Raw genomic sequence first — 25,275 nt, 5'->3', positions numbered from 1 at the left:
TTGGATTCCCGAGTTTATGTGAAGCCTCTCTGTGAGATTTGACCCACCTGGTTTTGTGAAGAGGGTGCAGAATTCTTAACTATATTAGAAACCAGAAGCCTAAGACTGGATATTACATTTAGCTGTTGTTTGTTTTTACTTCCAAAAATACTATAAAACTCCTCCTTTGAGGTAATCAGTTGTTAAACTGACATTTTACTGTCTTCAAGAAAGAAGTATCGAGGGAGGACATCAAGAGGTGAACAAATAAGCAACTAGAAATATATTCTGGATGCATCACAAATAATATTTATATTTTATATTAATATTTCAACATAATTACTGAAATTTGCATACTAGCAGGATAAACATGGCAGACAAAGACAAAGCTTTTAGATACATCCCACCTCAAAGCCATATTTAAAATATTTCTACATGTCTTTTCCTGATCTTCATATGCCAAGAACACAAAATGACACTTTGTGTTCATGTTAATTAATCTAGAAGCATTTTAATTTACATTAATCTAGAAGCATTTTAACTTACACTCACTGGAGCATACATGTGATGAAAGAACAAGTTCGACTACCTTGCTTTTTTCTGTAACACACTGCATCCCCAAAGATGGAGCAATTCTGGTGGTTGTTCCGTATTCAACTACTTCAAATTGAGGCTCACCAAGCAAAAGTTTCACATAGACACATGAAGCTGCCTTATACTGACTCAGACCCTTGGTCCATCGAAGTCATTACTGTACACTCTGACTGGCAGCGGCTCTCCAGGGTCTCAGGCAGGGGTTTTTCACATCACCTACTTGCCTAGTCCCTTTTATCTAAAGATGCCCAGGATTGAACCTGGGACCTTCTGCATGCCAAGCAGATGCTCTACCACTGGGCCACTGCCCCTCTAGTATTGAGCTATAACAGAATGCTTGTGTCTCTGACAAATGTGCTTTCTATATTTTATATTTATATTTCAATGCATGTTTTATATTTTATGGTAATTACATCAATTTCATTTATTAATAATATTTAAGCATTTTTTCTTGCAAGATTTTTTTAAAAGGGTGGATCCTTGAAGATGGAGTCAGCTATAAATCTGAAGGGGGGCATTATTTTGCCAGGGCATATTCTTCACTTCCTCAGGAACAATTTCTTGAGAGGAAGGGGAAATGTGTTGACCACAGAACAAGAACACTGGTACTGTTAATGTAGGGCTGCCAGCCCATTGGGGGCAAGACTGTCACCAATCCCCCCTGTCGCCAATCGTCATTTCCAGCATGTGAAGGAACCATAGAATTTTGCCCAAATAACAGAGTATCCCACATCTCCAGCAGTGCACTGACATCTCTTCCAGTGTACGCCAGAAGTTACGTCGCAGCATCGCCAGTCTAGGCCTCTCCACCCCCTCCAGGAGGAGGGACCTGGCAAACTATGTTAACTCCTAGTGTTCAAAATAATTAGATGGTCCCTCCAATTTATTTCTATGGTTTATAAAACATGACACTTGAAGTCCTAATATATACTTGGAGAGTTTTATTTGCCACCTTATGTCTTAAGCAATAAGGACCTTTCCCCACAACTCTGAATATCAGAAACTCATTATCAAGTGAAGTAATTCAGTTTGATTGTTTCAATGTCCACTAAAAATTAAGGCATCTATGGACCATGTATATGTAGAAGGCCAACAACCATCCCCAAAGTATTTTATAGGTGTTATTTTTAAAAGAAGGCACTTCAGAATTCACTTAACTGATTTCAGATGTTTTATTACATAGATGAAATTTTAATTCTTAGCATTCCCACTTCACATGCACCCCTCAACATTTCCCTCAGTTCTGCACAACAAGATTTCTTTCTACCAGAAAATGGACTCGTGCAGCAATGAGAGACAAATGGGACTTTTGAAAGCACGTACTCAAGCTTCTAACAATTCTTGATCCTGACACGCAGTATTCCTCTACCCTCAAAAGGGATCTTCATCATGTGGATGACACCCAGCTCTATTTCTCCTTAACAGCTAAGCCACGTGGGTCTGTGGAAGTCCTGTCTGGAACTTGTAATGGGATGACCAAAGGCCAATAAATTGAAGCTCAGTCCAGACAAGACTGAAGTGATATTGGTCAATGGAGCAGCTGCTCAGGGACTGCAGAGTCAGCCTGTCCTGGAGGGATTTGCATTCCCTCTGAAGGAACAAGATCATAGGTTGAGGGTGCTACTGGTACCTACAGTTGGTGGTGCAGGTCTTCTTTTATCAATGCCAGGAAGTTCACCAGTTACAACCATTTCTTCACAGTGATACCATGTTCTGATCACACCCAAGTCAGATTACTGTAATATGCTCTACATAGGGCTGCCTTTGAAAACAGTTTGGAAACTTCAATTGGTCCAAAATGTGGCAGCCACACTACTGTCGGGGGTTGGTTAAATGGATCATATCAACCTTGTGCTGAAAGATCTGCACAGATTACTCATCTGTTTCTTACCTTCTTCTCTCATTTATGCAGCCCACCAGTTGGGGTATGCCTCTCAAGTCCTGCTCTCTGTGCCCCTGCCTTCAGAGGTGAGGTAGGTGGCAGCTAGAGACAGGGCATTTTTTGTGGTGAAACCTTACCTTTGGAATGCCATCCCCGCTCAGACTCACCTGGCACCTACTTTACTTTCTTTCAATGTCAGGCCAAAACACATCTTTTTACCCAAGCTTTTAATTGTGTGTGTGTGTGGGGGGGGTTATCTTATCAGCTTTTTAATGGTTTCCTTCTGTTTTATGGATAGTTTTTATTCTCCTTATGTCCAATGGCTTGTTTTTAATGTCTTCTTTGGAATATTGTGATGTGGTTTTAAGAGGAAGCTACCTTGAGCAGAACTCTGAAGAAGTGGCAGAGAAATATCCTAAATAAAGTTATATTATCATCTGTACTACTTCTTCCCCTGCTGACACAATTCAAATTTCCTCAAATTAGGATTTCCTTATTTTGCTGTTGAAAATAAATTATTTTGTTATTTAAAAACCTCTGGAAACCAAAGTGAAGTGCTGAACATGATTCAGTAATTTAAGAAGCAAGATCCTAGCCAAGAAACTAATGACATACATTGACCTGACATGTCCCCTTTTCCCTTAGGCTAAGGACATTGGGAAATCTCTTGATGTTATCACCATGCTATGCTTCCTGATAGTTACCTATAAGCGAGAGCCACAGCCAATTAATGGACAAGACCTAATCAGCAACAATACGGGTCATCAAGAGTTCAACTGCATCTGGTGTAAACTATATTTTTCTTCAAAAATTGTCAGCTACAATCATATTTTGTCAAACAACTGGAAAACACTAGGCACTCTGAGGTCTCCGTGTTTTTCTGGACTGTAAATTATGTATTAATACTGAGAAGGGGTGGGAGGGAAGGAGAAGAAGAATAATTTGGTTTTTATAGGCCGACTTTCTCTACCACTTAAGGAAGAATCAAACTGGCTTACAATCACCGTTCCTTTCTCCTCCCCACAACGGACACCCTGTGAGGTAGGTGGGGCTGAGATGGTGTAACTAACCCAAGGTCACCCAGATGGCTTCATGTGTAGGAGTGGGGAAACCAACTCGGTTCACCAGATTAGCATCCACCGCTCATGTGCAGGAATGGGGAATCAAAACCAGTTCTCCAGATTAGAGTCCGATGCTCCAAACCACCGCTCTTAACCAGTGCACCACTATCTTGGGGTCGTAGTGAATAGCTCACTGAAAATGTCAACCCAGTGTGCCGCAGCAGTGAAAATGGCAAACTCTGTGCTAGGGATTATTAGAAAAAAGACTGATTTTAAACAATTATAATGCCCCTTTATAGATCTGTGGTGCAGCCTCATTTGGAATACCATGCACAGTTCTGGCATCCATATGTAAAAAAGGACAATGTAGAGCTGGAAAAAATACAGAAGAGAGCAATGAAGATGATTAGGGAGGTGGGGCACCTTTCCCATGACAAAAGGATTTTTCAGTTTAGAAAAGAGACAACTAAGGTCTATAAAATTATGCAGAGAATAGAGAGAGTGGACAGACAGAAGTTAAGAACATAAGAAAGGCCCTGCTGGATCAGACCAAGGCCCATCAAGTCCAGCAGTCTGTTCACACAGTGGCCAACCAGGTGCCTCTAGGAAGCCACTAACAAGACGAGTTTTTCTGCAGCTCCCAGAACACAAGAACTCAAGGGCATCCAATGAAGTGGATAGGCAGTAAATTAAGGATGGACAAAAGGAAATACTTCTTTACACAATGAGTGATTAAAATGTGGAACTTGCTGCCAGAGACTATAGTGATGACCACAGTGATGGCTTTAAAAGGAGATTATACAGATTCATTGAGGATAGGTCTATCAGTGACTACTAGTCATGGTGACTAAAGGGAACTTCCACATTCAGAAGCAGTAAATGTCTGAATATTAGTGCCAGGAGGCAACATTAGGAGAACGCGTCAGCCTCTATGCCCTGTTGTTGGACACTCCAGAGGAACTGGTTGGTCACTGTATGAGACAGTGCTGGAATAGATGGACCACTGGAATGATCCAACAGGGCTCTTCGTTACTAACTTGATACAGCCAAAAGAATTAAGAATCCCTGCTAACATTTCCAACTCTTTCTCTTAGCACGATATCGGATAGTCTCCCATTGACCTATATGGACCGTTTCACCCAGCTAAATCCCTTTTTGAACATTCTGCCTCCACGTTCTAATCCTGCTAAACATATACCCTCTGTCATTTCTTTTCCCAAGCTATACTTGGATAGATACAGAATGTTATTCTGGGTCCTATGCAGAAAAAAAGTCCAACTTATTCTGCAACAGTTCTCTCTTGAAAACTTTTCTTTGCTAAGGTGTGCCCAAGTCTGTCCTGGGTGCCAAAGTGTAGGACACACCCTTTACTAATTCCCAAGATCCCTAGTATACACTGATGTTGGTTTGGCAGTATCTGCCATCACAGCACAAGACTCTTCACTGTGTGACTGAAGGTAAGCTGTGGCAGCCGTTTTGTGGCCAGCCCCACCTCCTGTGGCAGCCCTTTTTTTTGGTTGCACCCACCGCACCATCTAAAAATTCCAAATGTGCCTGCAGGCTCAAGAAGTTGGGGAGCCTTGCTTTGGAGTAAGTTCATGGCCCAGGGTACAAAAATAAAGAAGAAGCAGTCAGTGTCTGGACAAAATGGAGCATCCTATATCTCTTGAAGCACAGGACCTAGAGACTCTGGGGGAGTGACCGTTCCATGTAGGAGCACTAGGGATACCATTATGGTATAGAAAATTTATACTCTTCATATCTGTATTCTTCATAACTGTTTGGGGACTATGACAAGATCACTGGTTAAAAGCACAGATTATAAATCCTACCCTCCAGATCTGCTTTATAGAACAGTTATGAATAAACAAACATGATCATACATTTCAATTTCACTCTGCCTGTAAGTTATGTAGAGAGAAAAAGAATGTATTCTTCCCTATCCACTATGGGCGAAAACGCATGGCTGTTTTGTCTTGCAATTCTCCCGCGAATGTAGCGAATCTCTGCTGTCCTGTAAGCTCTAGACCTGCGGCAAACCCATAAACAGATTTCAGCAGACGGCAAATCCACGAAAGCAGTTTTATTGGTTAGAATCGACAGGTTTCAGAAGCCATAATCAAAAGGACACTAGTAAGGGTCAAAGGCAAGGCACATAGCATATATGGGAGAGCAAAAGGAGATAACCGGTTACCCAGGCAACCCCCCCCCCCTCCAACAGGCAGGAAGGAGCACTCGGCGATTCCCACAGTATGGGAATCTATGAAGACTAAACACGGGGCTTAGACTGGCCTTGGACAGAATAGCACAACAGCACCTGGAAGCAGCACCACAACAGTACCACATACCATCCTCATGGCCTGCTCCTGACATTCTGCCCCCCTAAAGACCCCCCTTCACCCTCCCAGCGTGGGTTTGTGAGGGTAGGCGGCATGGAATTCTTGTACCAAGCGGGGGACGGAGACATCACAGGCGCGCACCCATTCATCCTGGGCGGGACTAAAATGTTTCCAGCGGACCAGGTATTGAAGGGTACCATAGCTAATGCGAGAATCCAGTATTTTAGCTACTTCAAAATGTTCCTCCCCACCACCACCACCACTTCAAGCACTTCGGGTTGTGGCTCAGGATGCCATTTTTGGGAAGGAATGTACGGTTTTAAAAGACTGATATGGAACACAGGGTGAATTATCCGTAGAGACTTGGGCAAGGAGAGTTCTACTACAGTCACTGGATTAATAATCCAGGAAATGGGGAATGGACCCACGTACTTGGCATTGAGTTTATCGCACAGGCGGGTGGATCGTAGGTTCTTGGTGGACAGATAGATGAGATCCCCCACCTTGCATTCCTTACTGGGGGAGCGGTGTTTGTCAGCCTGAGCCTTGTACTTTCATTTGGCTCGCTCCAGATTTTTAACCAGCCATGGCCAGGTTGTTTGAATGGAACGCACCCATCCGGCCACGTCAGCTCCCCCCTCCTCCTCAGAAACATCAACATGACCAGCGGGGCCAAACTCTTTACCATGGACAACCTGGAAAGGGCTGAACCCTGTGGATTGGTGAACCGCATTATTATAAGCATATTCAGCAAAAGGCAACAGGTCTACCCAATCATCTTGATGGTAATTAACATAACAGCGTAAATAGCATTCCAGCACCGCATTCACCCGTTCAGTTTGACCATCCGTTTGGGGATGGAAGACACTAGGCAGTCCTTGTTCTACTCCGACCAATTTGAGAAAAGCTTTCCAAACTTTGGCCACGAAATTTGAACTATCACATCACTATCTTGCGTTGAAAGGAATGGAGACGGAAGACATGTGACACAAAGAGGCAGGCCAATTTTGGGGCGGAAGGGATACCTGCGCAGGGTACAAGATGCACCTGTTTCGAAAACAGATCAGTAATCACCCAAAGAACTGTCTTTCCCCCACTAGGGGTAGGTCCGTCATGAAGTCCATTGAAATCACTTCCCATGGTTTTGAGGGAGTCTCTAACGGTTGCAAAAGTCCCGGCGGTTTGCCCTGAGATCGTTTGGCTGCTGCACATATGGGGTAGCTGCGGATGAAGGTGTCCACATCTGACCGCATGCCTGCCCACCAAAACTGTCTCCGGAGAAAATGCAATGTCTTGAGAAATCCGAAATGTCCTGCAGTCTTGGCGCCATGAACCAAACCCAAAACCTCCCCCCGCAACACTTCCGGAACATACAATTTAGAATCTTTGTACCAAAATTCCCCACGTTTAATTAGAGTAGCTGGAAGGGCCTGCGAGGAAAGTTCCGCTTGATAACTGCGAAGAAGAGTCTCCTTAAAGGAATCAGTCAGTCCTTCCACCCCCTCTGGTGTTGTGCCGGCGGGCAGCTGGACCGGGGATGGAAACGACACAGGTGCAGGGAGTGACTGAATGGTGCGCTCAGGTCCCCGCACCTCAGGAACCGTGGCTGTCAGTCGCTCAGGGGGAGGAGGAAGCGAGGCGGGTGGCGCTGCCGGCTCATCCAGGCGTGGGGCTTCCCCTCCCACCGAAAGTGGCGGCGGTGGGGATCGGGTCTGAGAACTGGTTTGTACGGCTAAGGTGGGCAATAGACCTCATTGGGCAGGGCGACTCTGTGGGCGACTCTGTGGGCCAATCAACCTTGGTGGGATATTGAGGAAGTCTGGATAAAGCGTCAGCCAGAAGGTTTTGCTTCCCTGGTACATATTTTAGGACGAATCGAAATTGGGCAAAGACGTCCGCCCAGCGCAAGTGCTTCGCGGACAGCTTGCGAGCCCCCTTTAGGGCCTCTAGGTTTTTGTGATCGGACCACACTTCAAAAGGCACCTTGGAACCCTCTAAAAACTGCCTCCACACTGTCAGGGCATGCTTTACCGTGGCGGCTTCCTTTTCCCAAATGGCCCAATTGAGTTCGGATTGAGTGAACTTTTTAGAAAAATAAGCGCACGGATGCAAGTGCCCATCCTCCCCCCACTGCAGGAGCGCACCCCCCATCACTACATCGGAAGCGTCTACGTGCACTACGAATGGTTGATTGCAGTCTGGGTGCTGCAAAACAGGTTCGGATGTAAAAAGCTGCTTAAGACTATCGAAGGTGGCTTGACACTGGGGGTCCACTCCACCTGGGTGTTGGGTAAGGTGGATGTATTCCCCTTTCCCTTAGTTTTAAGAAGGTTCGTGATGGGTAGCGCGATCTGAGCGAAATATGGGAGGAACGCCCTGTAAAAATTCGCGAACCTGAGAAATCTTTGGACCTGTTTACGGGTAGAGGGTGGTTCCCAACTGAGCACCGCTTGCATTTTTTCAGGATCCATAGTCAGTCCCTGGTGCGAGATAATATATCCTAGGAAAGTCAATTGCTTTTTATGGAACTCGCATTTAGACACTTTAGCATACAGCTGATTGTCTCTGAGACGTTGCAACATCTCTCAAACCAAGGCAACATGCTCATCCATTGTTTTAGAGTAAATGAGAATATCATCTAAATAGACCACCACTCCTTTGAACAGTAGGTCATGGAGGATCTCATTAATGAGTTGCATGAAGACCCCTGGGGCCCCTTTTAATCCAAAAGGCATCACCATAAATTCGAACATCCCAAAGCAACTGGAAAAGGCTGTCAAAGATTCATCCCCCTCCCGGATTCTGACTCTGTAATAAGCCTCGACTAAGTCCAATTTGGTGAAAATGTGTCCCTCCTTCAATTGTCCCAAGAGATCAGAAATGAGGGTATCGTGAGTCAGCCTGAGAGTTACTCTTCAGAAGAAGAGGAGGTGGCAGAACAAGCCCTCACTCCCTCTGAAGAGATAACACTGGAACAGCAAGACGGGGCCTCTGAGCCAGAAGACCGGCCGGCTGAAACAAGAGAACAGGAACAGGGAAGAGAAAGCCTTTCACCTTCAGGGTCTCCTCCACCAGTGGAGAGAAGAAGAGTAAAAGGTAGAATGGCATTGCAGCAAAGGAGAAAGTCGGCCCGGCTTTTGGACAAAAGACGTAAGTTGGCGCAGGAGGAATCAGAGTCTGAAGCCGACAGTTGAGCTGAAACACCTGGAGAGTCACGAAGGCAATATAAGCAAGACTGACCGTTAAGTGCCTCGTGGGAGCAATGTTATTGCATGCCATCTGTCTCTTATCTTGAGAAGCTTTGGTTGGAGTCTGGTTTACCGTGCTGTTGAACTTGGAAGAAAGCCGTGGCCTACAGCCAAGACCTTAAGGGCGAGGAGCTTGTGTCTGTCTGTGACCTTGTTCCTGTATAGTGAGTATACTGTTTCTGTCCTTATTAAGGAGCTGCGGGCCCCTCCCAGCAAGAGTAAAATATGCGTCAGGCTCTGCTTCCTTCAGCACCGATCCATTGACGTGTGGAAAGCAGAGACTCAGACCTGCCTGTACACAACAGAGGGGGATGGGATAAGCAGTAACAGCATTGAGTTTTCGAAAGTCAATACACAAACGCAAATCTCCTGTTTTCTTACGCACGAAGAAAGCCAATGCTGAATAGGGCGCGGTGAAGGGTCGGATGAAACCGCGAGCCAAGTTCTTGTCTAAGAATTCGCGGAGCACCGTCCGTTTCGTAGGACTCATTGGGTAGATCTTACTCTTCGGCAGTTTTCCATTCCCCACCACTTCAATAGCACAGTCCGTCCGGCGGTGGGGGGGGGGGGGTAACACATCATACTCCTGCACATTAAACACGTCTGCAAAGTCCTGATATTCGGGCGGCACTTGGATCGGACTGAAGGTGTCCGAGGCCAGGGCAGGAGTTGGTTTGATTACGGTTTTAACGGCCACTTCATATCGGTGTAACTCACACAGCGGGCTATTGAATGCTAAAGTCTCAGCTTCCCAGTCTATGGTGGGACTGTGTCCTTTGAGCCAATTTGTTCCTAACACCACAGCATATTGAACATTGGGCACAATAGTAAAGTTGATTTGTTCCCAATGGTGGCCAATTCCCATCGCCACTTCGTCAGTGCGACGGTCGACTGCCCCCCCTGAAATCACTGCCATCCATTTGAGCAAATTGAACAGGTGCCGGCAAAGGGACTGATTTCACGTGGAGCGCCTTAAAGGTGGTTTCGTTAATTAACGAGAGGGCACATCCAGAGTCTATTAAGGCCTTAACTTGTAATTGAGGACCTTTTCTATAATGTCGTAATATCACATCTACATACACAGTCTCTTCTACTTCACTCACCATTAAAGGAGCCTCAGGTTTCGCCGGAACACCTGCGGAGGTCTGCGGTATTGCTCCTCCTACCGCAGACCCAGTCCGTTTTTTGGCTGTTCGAGGGGAGACTCCAAGTTAAGGGCTGGGGAGTTCCAGTGGTCACCCTCCTCTGAAGAAGGAGTAGTAACTGTAATCCTGGACCCCGATGGGTCCGCTGGCGAAAGGTCCGTTTTCACTTCTCCGGCATGCAGAACTGGGAGCACTTTTCGTCTTGGAGCGATGCTCCGCTCGGCTGCGGTGCCTCTCCCCCGAGCATGTCCTCTCCCGCGAGGAGTCCCCTCTGGCTGTAGAGTGGGACTCGGCAGTCCCGGACGTGACGGACAAGTGGCAGCGAAGTGACCCATGGCACCGCAAACGAGGCAGGCTCCCCTTTGAAACCGCAACGCTCGGTCTTGCGGAGGTAGAGCCGGCCTCCACGGGGCCTGAGGAGCGGCAGGTTTGAGAGGGTTTCTCTGGCATCCCCCCTCCCTGGCCTGCCGTCGTGCAAGGGAAATAAACTGGTGGCGGCTTTCCACTTCCTCCGCCAGTAAAATCCACTCTTCCAAGGTGGCTGGGTCTCGCTGCATGTATGCCCAGTTTAGAATCTCAGGATGTAACACTGCTCTGAAGTAATGCACCCGGGTAGCTTCAGTCCAATCCACTATTTTATTAGCGAGTCTTTGGAACTCATCCACAAACTCTTGGACTGAGGAGGATCCTTGACGGAGTTGTAGGAGGGCAGCTTTGGCCTTCTCCCCTTGAAATGGATCCTCAAATCGTCTTCTCAACGCTCGCATGAATTCATTAAGCGACTGTATGGAACGGGCCCGGGTATCAAACTGGAGGACCATCCATTCTGCAGCTTTTCCAGTCAAAAGTGAGGAAATGAATCTTACTCGGCTGTCTTCCGTGGGAAAGGAATGCCCTTGTTTTCTCATGTAACTGTCCACTTGGTGTAGGAAACAGGGCAAAGTGTCCACGGAGCAATCAAATGTCACTCGCAAATGGGGTTGCTTCCACTGCACAACCGGGACCACAGGCTGGACCAGTCCCACTGGTGGTGGTGCCGGTGGTGACCAGGGGCCAGCTGCCCAGGAGTTGGTTGCACCGGGGCCGGCTGCCCCAAAGGCGGATGCGCCGGAGGTTGCCCTGGAGCCAGCTGCATCAGAGGCTGCTGGCTCGGGGGTTGTTGGCCTGGGACCGGGGCCTGCGCAGGCGCCCCTTGAGCCTCGCTTTAGGCGACCGTACTCACACATCAACACGTCCATTTGGTCCTGCATACGGGCCATACGATCCAACAGCTCTCGGTTTTGAAACCTCAAGGCATAGATCTCCTCCTCAGCCCCTCCAGTCCGTCGGGCTTGGCTGACTCGGTAGTTAGTATTCCAGTCGCTCTCCTCTGCATACAAGTCCTCCTCCTCCGAATACACTTGCACATCAGGAGCAAAGGTGAGCCGTTGTCTGCGCGCCACTTCCCGGGGCAGGCCAGGTTCCAGGGAGCCCAAAGAAAACTAGGGGAAAGACCAGTCCAGTCCCCTGCTAACTTTCAACCGCGCTCCAGTTCCTGCCGTCTCCCGCGCCCGAGCGGCAGCTGCATCCGCCAACAGTTGCTCCTCCACCCGCCTCCGGTCAGCAAGCGCTCGGTCCGCCTCGAGTTTGGAGGCAGCGGCAGCCATCACAATTGGTTCGGCGACTTGCTCCAAGAGCATTTGGATTTCCTTGTGCTGGCCCAACAGCGGTTGGACCTGTTGGGCCAGATCCGCAGAGGCAGGACCGAATTCAGGAGTTAGTATCTTCTCGATGTTGGCTGCCGTCGCCGGAGTGAAATCCACAACAACCAGGACTGTCCTGGTGGCCGCGTTCTGTGCTTCCCGGCGGCATAGGGCGGGATCCGGAACAGTTTGCGGAACATCTCCCCCCTGAGCCCCCGCCATTGGGAAACAGAACTCAGGCCCCTGAATTGGGGCCGCCAACTCCTGTTGCGTCCCACGGAGCGCAAGCTCAGCCAACAACCAAGTTATGAGAGCAAAGTCCTCTTGCGCCAACCGGGCCTCCTCCAGCAAAGTATCTAGCCCCAAAAGATCGTTGTGGGCACGTAGATTAATGTCCTGAGTCCTCCAGGGGGTCGCCGCTGCCAGGCAACGCCACTGATCAATCACCAGCCCAACCAGCCGGGTGGACTCCGCGTAAGTCTGCTGTGCCTCCTCCAAGACGGCACGCAGAAAGTCGGGGTCCTCGGGGAGCTCGTCCTGCTCCCCAAACCGAGGAGACGAGTGTCTAGGCGAACCCTCCAGGGCTCCAGCCAAGGTCAGCAAGTAAGGATAAGACTAGTGTCCTAATGTAAGCTGTAGCCCTGCGGCAAACCCATAAACAGATTTCAGCAGACGGCAAATCCACGAAAGCAGTTTTATTGGTTAGAATCGACAGGTTTCAGAAGCCGTATTCAAAAGGACATTAGTAAAGGTCAAAGGCAAGGCACATAGCATATATGGGAGAGCAAAAGGAGATAACCGATTACCCAGGCAACCCCCCCTCCTCCAACAGGCAGGAAGGAGCACTCGGCGATTCCCACTGTATGGGAAGCTATGAAGACTAAACACGGGGCTTAGACTGGCCTTGGACAGAACACAACAGCACCTGGAAGCAGCACCACAACACTACCACATACCATCCTCATGGCCTGCTCCTGACATGTCCAAACACATGGACCTATCCCTCCTGCGGGACCAACCCACTCCCATTGAGAAACTTCACCTGGTTTTCCAATCCCAGTTTTTTTCCGCTTTAAAAGAAAGATTCGCTGTAATTTGGAGTGCTTGCTGGTGCGTTTCAGCAAGCGGGTCGACTCCCCCTTCCTTCTGGCACTCCTTTTCACCACCCCCTCGGCAGGCTTTCTCCTTGCCACCACACAGTTCCAGCCACCTCCACCCGCCTCTGGGACACTTCCAATCCAGGGGCCAGCAGGGTGGAGGAGTGCAAGGAACCTCACTGCCAGGGAAGTGGAGAAGTGGCCAGGGCGGCGGCGGGGCGGGGGGCGGAAGCAGACCGGCGGCTCCTTCCGGTGCCCCTTCTTTGCGCATAGAAAAAGTGGAGTAGTGCTTCCCTGATGAGTGGATTAGTAGTGTTTCTTGACTGGTGAGTGGATTAGCGTTGTGCTGTTTGGGGTGGCTGGTGCTGCTGCTCTTGCGGGCGAGAGGAGCAGGTGCCACCCCCTCGGCAGGCTCTCTTCCATGAGTTCTATTTTTTGAATGGAATGCAGAATGGAAAAGCCTGAGGCATACCAGGGACAAACCAATGACATCCCAGCCATGCATTAACGGCCTATAAGGACAAAAGTGGGATAAAGTTGGACATAACTTTAAAAGAAGGTTTGCTTGAATGTTCAGAATCAAGTTTACTGTCTCTTTGTTTTTTATTCTGTGTTGTGGAGCCTCAAATGCAGAGGGTGTGGCATTTATTTGAAAGAGTGTATGTATAGTTTTGTGTTCTCAGCACTATCAGAAAAAGAGAGGCATCATATATTCTGTACATCTTCCAAGATTATCTACAGCACATTCAAACTAGGGGCCACCATTTGCAAATGCATATCCCATTCACACGACTTCCCATAAGGCTTACCCAATGAGTTAAAAGTTCTGCTTCTCTCTCTACAACACACCCTAAGATCAATTGTTTTTAAAAAAAATTGATGTCTCAGTACTATCTTTATTGTTCAGAACTAGAAAGGCCATGAACAACGCTTGAGTGCATCCTGTAAAAGACTGACAGGAAACTCTCTCTTCATGACAGACTATTATGAAAAGTAGACTCGCTGGCACGGCTATGATGCATTATATGTTACAATTCTATTTTTAAACATGAAGTGTGGACAGATACATATGCTAACTGGAAATGGATCCACCCATCTGCAACAAGAATTATTCATTGTATGAAGAAAGCTATAAAGAGTTTAATAATAATCCATCATCTTTCATCATTAAAAAAAGTTAATTGTTTACCAGATTAAAGTAGTCAGTATCCTGATTTATGTTCTTTTTGACTGACACTGAGTACTGTGATGTAACAAAGGACCTGGTATTTGTGGCACCAGTCCACTAGTTTTTACTTCTGAGAATGTTAAAACTCCAAAAATATGCACGAAATTTTTTTAAGTGAACTAGTCAAACAAATGTTGACAAACAATCCTAATGTTTAACAGCTAGACGATACAAAGTAAAATGACAGTTGCTAATAAACAAACTGTCTGTTGTCTTTTTAACTGCTATGCAATACTACTATATAACAGCTTTAAAGCTGAAACAGTTCTTGAATAAAATGCAAAAACAGATTACCAACTGCAAAGTTTTAGCAACCCACTATATGTTTTGTAGTAGTCTAGGATAGTTCTAATACATTTTCCAGCATAAGGAGGACAGCATCCACAAACCATCTTAGAAAAAACCCGGACAGGCAGTCCAGCGAACCCACAGGATTGAGCCCGGGGAAAGGTAGGAGAATCTTGAATCTTACTTTGCTTTTGTTTTAACAAACTTTTGTAATCTTCCCCTCCCCCAAAAAAACAGAAGCTGTGGCACAGCATTAAAGCAGCAAAAATGGTGGGCGCTTCTCTTCCCTTCTCGTCTGTTGTTTTCCAAGTGGAATTCTTTAATCAATTCAGCAGTCTTAAGTTCAGAATTTTTAAGCTTAAAAATTCAGCTGGGCTGTGCCCCATTTATGTATTTAAATGTCTCTTATTGGCTTTGGTTATCAAAGAGCTTATATTGAAGAGCTTACATGAAAATAAACTCAAAATCTAGTTGCATTGTACTTACTAGTTTGCACTGAGGGTTGCAAACACCGCATTGGGAAATTCCTGGAGAGTTGGGGGTGCCGCCTGGGAAGAGCGGGATTTGGGGAGGGAGAGACTTCAACAAGATACAATGCCATAGAGTTCACCCTCTAAAATAGCCCTTTTCTCCAAGGGAACTGAACCCTGTAGTCTGGAGATCAAGTGTAATGGTGGGAAATTTCCAGGCCTTACCCAGAGGTTGGAATTCCTGCACACATACTTGTTATTGGGTAAACTCAAACAACTGAGTGGCCAGAGAATTATTTATGAATGAGCCTAAAAATACTACATAACTTCTCTGTCTGCTAACCACCACTGATATAAGTGAAATTAATATATAATTAGTACAATCATACTAATTAACTATTTATCCTGACCTGGGTGGCCCAGGCTAGCCCGATCTCATCAGATCTCAGAAGCTAAGCAGTGTTGACCTGGTTAGTTCTTGGACTGGAGACCACTAAGGCCTTCCAGGGTTGCTAAGCAGAGACAGCCAATTTCAAACCACCTCCGAACATCTCTTGCCTTGAAAACCCTATGGGGTCACTCATTATATATCAGCTGAGACTTGATGGCACTTTCCACCACCCATGTTTTTAAAAGTATAATCCCACTTTCTCAAGAGTGATGTGGAGGTACACTTCACCTCTCCCCTGCCTTGGTAATTAAGATGGAATCACTTTGTCCAATTGTGAGAACCAAGGAGACTGGAACCAAGGAGACATCACCTACTGCCTGGTCCTTTTAACTGGAAATGCTAGGGATTGAATCTGAGACCTTTTGCATGCCAAGCTGAGGTGCTTCCACTGAGGCACAGCTCCTCCCCTGCTTTACTTAATGCAAGTCTTATCTAGCATTATCACTACTATCATTATATCCGCTATAACCAGGTGTATATATTTGTATCCTCTGGAATCAGTACTTTTGAGTACCTGGTTTTTAGCCACTAGATCAGAAACTCTAGCACAGCTGACCAAACTTGATAAAGGCCTCACTCCGAATTAGGGCAAACTAAGGTGTTAAACACTACTAGTCTAACTCATCATTGGGCAAAATCAAATGAGGCCCAGGAAAGGGTTTCTGCATTGTTTAATGATTGGGGTCCCATGCAGAGTTTTAAGCCTGATATATGTCAACAGAAGCTCATGTAATAATAATATTCCGTTAACACCACCTTCCTTTACATAAAACATGCTTTACAAGTAGAAACTTTTCAGTCGATGTCAGCAATATTTCTATATGCAAAATAGAAGGTATTTTATGCCAAGCACAAGCAGTTTGATGCTGAAATGCTCAGCATTTCCAATTTTAGCAACCCAACAGGTTCAACATTCTGTTTAAACAATGGAATAATTACTCACACTCGAGTCAAAGCTGCAGATGCTGATTGAATCTTCATCCTGGGCATTTTGCTTGCGTTTTTTCTGTAACAAAAACCAAACAATTTAGCAAAAGATAAAAGTAGTAAGATAAAATATTAAAACTCTACAGTAAGGAAGCAACCCTAAGTGTTCTGTATCCCATTGGCTGTCTTCTTTATAGACAAAGGTTTTAGATTTATTTTATGACAGAAGGAGCATATTAAAAAAACCAAGGAATGAAAACCACATTAAAATTTAGCTGCTTACATTTTCAGAGATTGCAAACTCAGTGCAAGCTATTAGTTGTGACTTATAACAGCCTTCTTTGTAACAAATTGTAATTTTAGAACTAACTACATAGTATTCTAAATGGGTACATAAATTTTATCACAAACAGCAATCAATCTTCAAAACATTTTGTTCTTGTTACTTTACAGTGAAGGAGAATCCATTATATTTGAGTGACGTCAGAAAAATGTATAAATACCCTTCACAAGTGGAAAGGTTACAATTGTTGACAGGAATGTAGTTCAAAAATTTTTTATCACAGAAACAATGCAACGTGATGAAGGCCTTTTTCACAGCTACAGCACTGTGATGTTTTTAGTGAGTTTGCTTCTATGAACCCAAGAATTCTCTCTTAGATTCCAACAACACAGAGTCCACCACTTCTGACATTTTTACCTCAACGCATACCAATTTGTACATACATAAGAGCCAGCGTGGTGTAGTGGTTAAGAACGAGGGATACGAGGGTTATAATTTACACTTTGGATGGCATGCATATTTATGGTATGAGAAGGAAAAGGTAAATAAAGAGTTTAATATTCATATTATTAGAGCTGGATTATTTCAAATTTGGAAAAAGTATAGAAGGATTTTAGAAAATAAGACTCCGGGATGGGTTAATCCAGTAGAAGCTCATATGAGAAGCGGAATACATCTAAATTTAGAATTGGATATCTATAGAAATATTATTGAATGGAAAGATGGAAAATGGGTTGTAAAAAGCAGGGAAGAACTTGAAATAAAGGATTGGTTTCTGTATTATAGGTTAACGGATATATTTAATAAAGATAATCAGTTTGGATTTAATAAAAGTAAATCTGAATTAGAGAAAATATTAATAAAAGGAAATAAAGGATTGATAGGTAGAATGTATAAATTATTAATTGCAACTAACTTAGAATAAGAAAGAATTAAACCAGTTATGATTAAATGGATGAAGGAGTTAGGATTTAATATTGATTTGGAAATTTGGGGAAAGTTATGGAAGAGAGAATTTAAATTTACAATAACCAATGAAATTAGAGAAAACCTATATAAAATGTTTTATAGATGGTATATAACCCCAGTGATGATATCCAAAATAAATAGAGGATATGGGATTATGCTGGAAATGTGGAAAGGAAAGAGGTACATATATGCATGTATGGTGGTTATGCAAAAAAATTAAAAGCTTTTGGAAAAAAGTACTGAGGGAAACGAATAACTTGATTAATGGTAGAGTAAAAAGGAAGTCAGTATTTTGTTTATTGGGAATTCCTCCAAAAAATATGAGTAATAATGATAGGGTCATTTGCCAATATAGTTTTGCTGCTGCAAGAATTGTGATAGCTAAAGTTTGGAAGCAAGCGAATAAACCGTCAATCATTGACTGGATGTATATGAGGATGGCCAAATTAACGGAATTCCTACATGGAAAAGATATGGAAGAATTTAAAAAAACATGGTCTAAGGCCACCTCATATTGGGATAATTTGGCAAAAATGGATTTTACAGTATTAATTAACGAGTTATAGAAACTAGTTTTAGTAATATTATATTTTTGTGTTATTAGGTATAATAAATACTGTTTAGACACTTCTTCGGAAGTTGGGTGAAGGGTCACTTTTTTAGGTGGGTGGAGGGGGAAGGGGTATCTTTTTTGAATTTTATAATCAAGCAATCATGAATGTAATAATTAAGATATATAGATACCCTTCTGTATTTTGCTTTTGCTTTTTGTATTTTTTATTATGTTAATTTCATTGTATTTGTTTGTTTTTTATGTTTTGTTATAAAAATTAATAAAAAATTATATATATAAAAAAGAACGAGGGACACGAATCTGGAAAACCAGGTTTGATTCCCCACTCTTCCACATGAAGCCTGCTGCATGATCCTGGACCAGCCACAGTCCTCTCAGAACTCTTTCAGTCCATGAGGAGGCAGGCAATAGCTAGCCATCTCCAAATAACTCTTGCCTTGAAAACCCTATGGGGTCGCCATAAGTCAGCTGTGACTTGACAACATTTTCCACCACCACCAAGTGTTATTTTAATTCCATGCTTAGGTTAGAAGATAGACCAGCAGGTTATAGTCAACTAAAGGCTCAAAGTGACCATCTGTTTAACAATTGCCCCCCAAAGTGGAAGCTAAGAGACAAAGGTCATATTCAGACAGTGACAAACCTCCTTTCCCATGACAGGTGCAAATGCAGTTTGTTCACTTGCTTGCATACTCCCTCCTCCTCTATCAAGCAGAGAGTGATTGAAGCTTCTGTTATCAGAGGTGTTAGAATCAAGCTCAAATTTCCTGTGAAGTAGGCAAACTGGAGTTTGCTACTACCACTACAACAATTATACACAGAAGCATGACTCAGCCCAAAGCACAAAGGTGTGTGTCCAAAAGGGACAAAACGGACACAAAATAACCTGCCACAAAACTATAGTACAGATCAGATCCCAAATCAATGGCTGGGCCTCCTATCCTGTTATGCTCATTACATTCACATGGTTCTCACTCTTACATTCACATGGTTCTCACATCCACTCACCTTTGCGGTTATATCCCCCAGGGTCTCATCTGCACAAACACTTGTGCACTCCACATGTCATGCCTTATATCAATTATATAAATCACAATCACAAATAACAGAATCACTCCGTTTAAACATACACCAGCAATTATTTCCTCATTTGCTGCCACAACCAAGAAGTGCCTTTCTTGGATTGCATCAGATGGCAGGTGCACCCAAAGAAGGGCCTTCAAAGATGACAGTAGTGGTCAGTTAGGTTCATTTGGAAGTAGACAGTCCTTAAGGTATGCTGGCCCCAAGCTGTATAGGTCTTTTCAAGGCAGCATCTTGGACCATTGGTCCATCAAGGTCAGTATTGTCTACTCAGATGGTAGTGGCTCTCCAGGATTTCAGGCAGAGGTCCTTCACGCTACTTACTGCCTGATCCTTTTAACTGGAGATGTCGGAAATTGAACCTGGGACCTTCTGCATGCAAAACAGAGGCTCTTCCACTCAGGCCTATCCCCAAGGGGCTGTCATTCTTCTTCATGACAGATGTTAGAAGTTCTTATGTGCTACTCAGAACCAACATGGAAGTTATTAGCTGAAGTGGCAGTTGAGAAAAATAAGCCTTTGTGGCTAAATATCTTTAAGGAACTTTAGAGAAACAAGAACTGTACACCTATCTGGAACCATTATGCTGGTTAACCATTACACTGTAGTATGTAGACTGCTATTTAGGCAAATAATGATAGAAAAAGCGGATCCACTCAGTTTGTGAATTATTTTTGCTGTTCTCATATGCTTTTAAAATTTAAGCTAGTTGTCCGTCTAGACCTTATAATTGAAATACACAATCTATAACAGGTTATACTCCCCTAAGTAGACTAATTCATACTTTAGTTTCCAACTGAATATGAAAAATGACTCAACTTAAATTGTAATAAAAAGATTATGTTAGTCAGAATAATATAAACCAAAACAATAGACTATTTTGTTATCCAAACTTTTGAAATTAACTTGAATTTTTATTTTACAGAAACATACCCATTTTATATTTCCATTATGAGGTCTATAAGGACAACTATCTTAAACATGGGATTAAAATGAACAATGAAAATCACATGACAATCTTAACAGGAAATGGGTGTACTTGTATGGGATGCACAGAGAAGCTTGTTTGAGAACTGGTATTCTTTATTTAACCTTCTTCCTTCCCTTTTTCTGGATGGCAAGGAAAAGCCCTGGACTACAGCAGATGGCTATAGTTGTTAAAATCTGTTTCCTGATTTCTGATTCAGAAATTATGGGGGTGGGAATTCTTTCCCCATTACTGAATACTGCTTCAGTATTATAAATTTTATTTTACAGACACATGCCCCTTTTGTATTTCAATTATGAGGTCTAGCCGGACAACTAGCTTAAATTTTAAAAGCATATGGGAACAGCAAAAATAATTCACAAACTGAGTGGATCCGCTTTTTTCTATCATTATTTGCCTAAATAGCAGTCTACATACTACAGTTAAGCTGTTATTATAAATTACTAAGAAACTTATTTCTATAAAGTTTATTAAGAAACATGAGGAATTTGAATAGACTCTCTTTGTGCAGCCATCAGGTAGTATGCCTGGACCTTTGGAACTATAATAAATTAAACTTCTTTTTCCCAGGACTTCAATCTAAAGCCTTAGTTTTATTTACGTAGACTTTAGCCCACTTTTGGCTCTAATATTATCAAAGCAGCTTACAATAATAGCATGAAAACTAAATAGACACACACAAACAAAATAAGATGTATGCAAGACTTCAATAAAAATAATACAGATGCTAACATACAGAACTGAAGTCACCAATGGCACACAGACATCAACCAGAGCTACAACCACAAAAGGCTTGGTGGAAAGTTTTCAATAATTGTCTGAAGACAGTGACTAAGAAGACATATCAGATCTCATTATGAGAATGTGGTGCTTAGTAACACACTTATACAAAGGTAGTGCTCATAACCATTCAGAGAATAATTCATGACTAACAATACTGTAAAGGACTGCACTATATGGCCCTCATGTCATGCCTGCAACAAAAAATGAAGAGTTTTGACGAGAATGCAGGAAATAACAGTCATCCGAAAATACATTAATATCTCTGTGAGGACTGTAGAAACCAAAGCATTTAACCGTGCAGTCCTAAGCAGAGTTATACCATTCTAAATCCACTAAAGTCAGCTCACTTAGTTGGGGAAACTGTTCTATATCTTGACCATTCTGGAGCCTACACTTTTGATCAGGATAGACCTGTTAAAAACTTTTTGCACAGCAAAAGCCACTACACAAAAGTGTCACAAAAAAACCAACTTACCTGATGCACAAAAAAGCAGCACCACCCCATGAGGTACTGCTGCATGTGTGCTCTGCACTCAGATATCAAGAGCACATCATTCTAGTGTACCTTTAACAGCTATCTGTAAATCATAGCGAGGCCCTACATTTCCCCTTCGGTTTCTTTCTGCAACAACTCCTCCCTGCTCAGCCATAGTGCATGACAGGAAGTGGCAACGAGCCATCTATCAGAAGTGAGATATGCACAGCTATCCAGATCTTGTAACTTTCTCACTTAGTAATGACAGAAAAGCAGTAGCTAACAAAATAGTGCTGAAGAAGCAACCTGCATCTTCCAAATGCAAAATTTAAGCCATTGCCTGTAGGTTTCACTAACAGGTGCAAAATTACTGTGGCCTGGAGTATTCTAAATACACATCTCGTACCGGTATAATTACCTTTTAGCAATGGAGTCTGTGTTTGCCTTTAAGGGGGGGAAATTAAATGTCAATGATCAGAGTTCTCATTAAAATGAACTATTTTCTTTAAGGAAAATATTGAAAGTTGGGATGCTACAATGTAAGAAAGTCAAACAGGCTAGTCAGCTCTTCATACAGGCCCTTCCTAAAGGGGGGGGCAGTCAGGCAGTAGCCGGGAGCAGTGCAGCCACGCTGCCTCCAGAGGGACTTCCCGGCTGCCGAAAATAAAATAAAAGGTATTTAAAAAATAAAAGCAGGAAAATAGTGAAGCTACACCACCAAAAAAGGTGGTGTGGCAACGCCACAGTGCAAGGGGGCATTTCCAGGGTGAAAGGGTTTAGGAAGCTGCCTAAAAACAGCTCCGCCCCCAGGAACATCCCCTCCATGTTGCCATGGGCTACCAGCATGGCTGCACGGGCTGGCACAGCTCCAAGGCTCCCCGATACCGGTGTGTTTGCCCCCGAGACAGCGTAAATGCCACTTATCCCAGGTTAAGGGGCACTTACGCCAGCGCAGGATCACACCGGCTCCTAAGGAGCTTCGTCGCCCCCCCTTCAGGATTGCAGCCAAAATCAGATTTCTTGGCACTGCAGTTTCTTTATGTAATCTCCACAATGGAAAACACATTCACTTCAGTCTGGTGACTAGTCTTTTATGAACAGAATTAATGCAAACAAAGGGACAAGAAGAGATATTAATTTGGTAGTCTTCTGCATACATAAAGCATCTTCTTCATTACTGTATTAGTAGCTTGTCTATCTAGTGTCTGTGAGCATTTGGAAACAGATGGCATCTCCCTTTCACACATCATTTATTCACCATAGCAAACCCTGTTAAGCATATACTGCAAACTGCCACAACAAAGAAATCTGTGCATTGGCCCTGGAAATGATGTGCAAGGAAGACTCAGTCTTGCCCTGATTACCTAAGGAGGTTCAAATCTGCATCATATGCTAGCAACCATGCCCATTCTACCCTGGTAAAAATAATCAACCACCCTTGGAGAGTAGGGAATCTACCCAGCCTACTCTTAATCTCTTAATCACAGTTCAGAGACCCCAGGTGTTAGATCTGCTTGTCTTACCCTTGTCTATTAACTCAGATTTTTATTAAAAAAAGGAAAACCTACATCACAAGAATATATTTAGTCAATGACCTTAAGGTACACTTATCAGGCTGCCCGCTGGGGCAACCTCCAATTCCTTCTCAACGGAGCAGCGGGAGCGAAACTGGGACTATGACATCACGTAGACGTGACATCACGGAGTCATATGATGCTCTAGGTATTCCCCCAATCTCTATGGTAAAAACTGTATGATGTTATTTCTTCAGTCTCTGTACCCCAAATGGTTTCCAGCTGGCAACCATATTTACAGAAGTTGTTTTTTTGTAAAGAAGAACACTTTCCACAATATATAAACATATGGTAAGAATTTGTTTATACAATACCTATGATCTAGGAAAGTGGAGAACAATTTTTGTAGTTAATTGTTTTAATGTGTTTTTCCCAAGCATCAAGAAGAGAATCTTGAAAGTTTCTAGTCTTGCCACCACACATACAAAGGGTACCTATTAGATGGCAGAGATTGATCCTTGAGAATCCCCAATTCTATACAGACTCAGGAAGCTTATTCCTTTGCTGAATTGTTCTTAGATATTTTCTTAGACTTTAATCTGAAGCATCCTTATTTCCTCTCACAATGGTCACTTTGCTTTACATGTAGAGGCAGTAATCAAGACGACCTACCTCAATTTGACTACACTCAGTTGGTTCCTCAAAACTTTAGATTAATCGAGTTCTTTGTAATTTTGCACACTGCAAATGTCCAGGGAAAAACAAATAGTAGCACACTTATCTAAGGCCAAAAAGGAAGTCAACAGGTCATCCATTTCCCATCGATTGATACTCACATCAACAAACCATTTATGATTAAACTGAGGAACTTTTATTCCTGATCCATACCCACTTGCCATATCTTGTCACCCTTAAGCAATGTTTCTTAGTGGAGTTTGTGGAAACCTCTACAGAGAAAACGAACAAGAGTTGCACTTAATTTTTTGGGGGGTGGGGGCGGGTGATGATGTGTCTCAGAAAGTAACATTTAGGGAAACACTGCATTCGACAAACTAGGAATCTGGTGTTTGCCCAGTGAAAATGTTTTCTCACCCACTGGCTTCATACAACCAAGGTAAATTGTCTGAAGAACCAAACAGCAGTAGTAGAGATCTAAGAAACTGCAAATATTTGGAAGTCTGTATCCACGCCTGGGTATTGGAATGAATGGGTGAGTGTGTGGATCTTTGCTTATGTTTCTTCATGGGGACAAATGGCTAATTTCTTAGGGTAGGTTGTTCCTGAGCAGTGAGCAATGGCTTAGAAGCCAAGATGAGCTATAGTTCTCAATTTCAAATCCCACACCAGCTCTAGTTTATTTTACTAGAAAGAAAGCTTGAGGGCTTTAAAGCTTCACCTTGGAGAGGGCATATTACCACTGAATATTTCCTTCAAACAAAGAGATGCTCCCAGTTGAAGCTGAATGTGTAACGATCAGACCTAGTACAAAATACTAGCTTTACCAGGGGGCAGACAACACAAAAAGTCAACTTCTGAAGCTTTACAACTTGTTTTGTGAGCAACAGACTCCTCTCCTCTGGCATTTCAGCCTGCTATGTGCATGGGAAAGAGTACAGCCTACTTTATCCTGTGTGGTGTGAAATGCATCCATAGGCACGTTACCTTTTCATACTTTCAACACAAAACTACTTCAAGTATACTGCCAAGTTTTCCCTCCATCTATCACCCAGCAGAACAAACTGTAGAGGCCTAATAAGTGGTTCATCACCAGTTGATATCTCCTCTCTTCAAGTAAGATTAATAAATTACTCTGAACCATTCCCTCTATGCATTAAGCAAAAGGCTTAAAGCTGGTTAACACTGTTATCAGAAAAAGGACTAGGACATAAGTGAAACAACTAGCCCTTGGTCTCCCTCCAAAAGACTGTGCACAGACTTAACATAGATTGTTTTCTCCAAGTTTCTTTCATGCTAATTCTGATTTCCCCCCCCCCAAAAAAAAGGAAACCAACCTTTTAGCCCTGTGTAACAGAATCGGAAAGCAGAAGTTTAAAATGAAATGAACTATTTCTCCATATGTAAGGGAACTGTGCAGGACAACAAATGCTAGGTAGTAGAGTAAGGGGTCTGTCACAGCTGACAACAGTGTAATTAGAAATGTCCACAAAAGTTGCTGTAGTTTTAAAGTTTTTTAAATTCTTTATTATAGTTATTT

General features: G+C 43.5%; 1 protein-coding gene across 2 annotated transcripts in view; it reads right to left on the bottom strand.

Annotated features, from left to right (window-relative positions):
* Nucleotides 1-25,275, bottom strand: part of ARHGEF3 (Rho guanine nucleotide exchange factor 3) — a 126,942-nt gene that overhangs the window by 65,288 nt on the left and 36,379 nt on the right. For both annotated transcript variants that reach the window (XM_056862687.1, XM_056862702.1), the window contains one exon: nucleotides 16,408-16,470. In XM_056862687.1, the coding sequence (XP_056718665.1) occupies nucleotides 16,408-16,470 (63 nt within the window). The remainder of the gene's footprint in view (nucleotides 1-16,407; nucleotides 16,471-25,275) is intronic.

This window comes from Euleptes europaea, chromosome 1, assembly GCF_029931775.1.
Source record: "Euleptes europaea isolate rEulEur1 chromosome 1, rEulEur1.hap1, whole genome shotgun sequence".
NCBI lineage: Eukaryota > Metazoa > Chordata > Lepidosauria > Squamata > Sphaerodactylidae > Euleptes > Euleptes europaea.
This window is presented reverse-complemented; position numbering and strand designations above follow the sequence as displayed.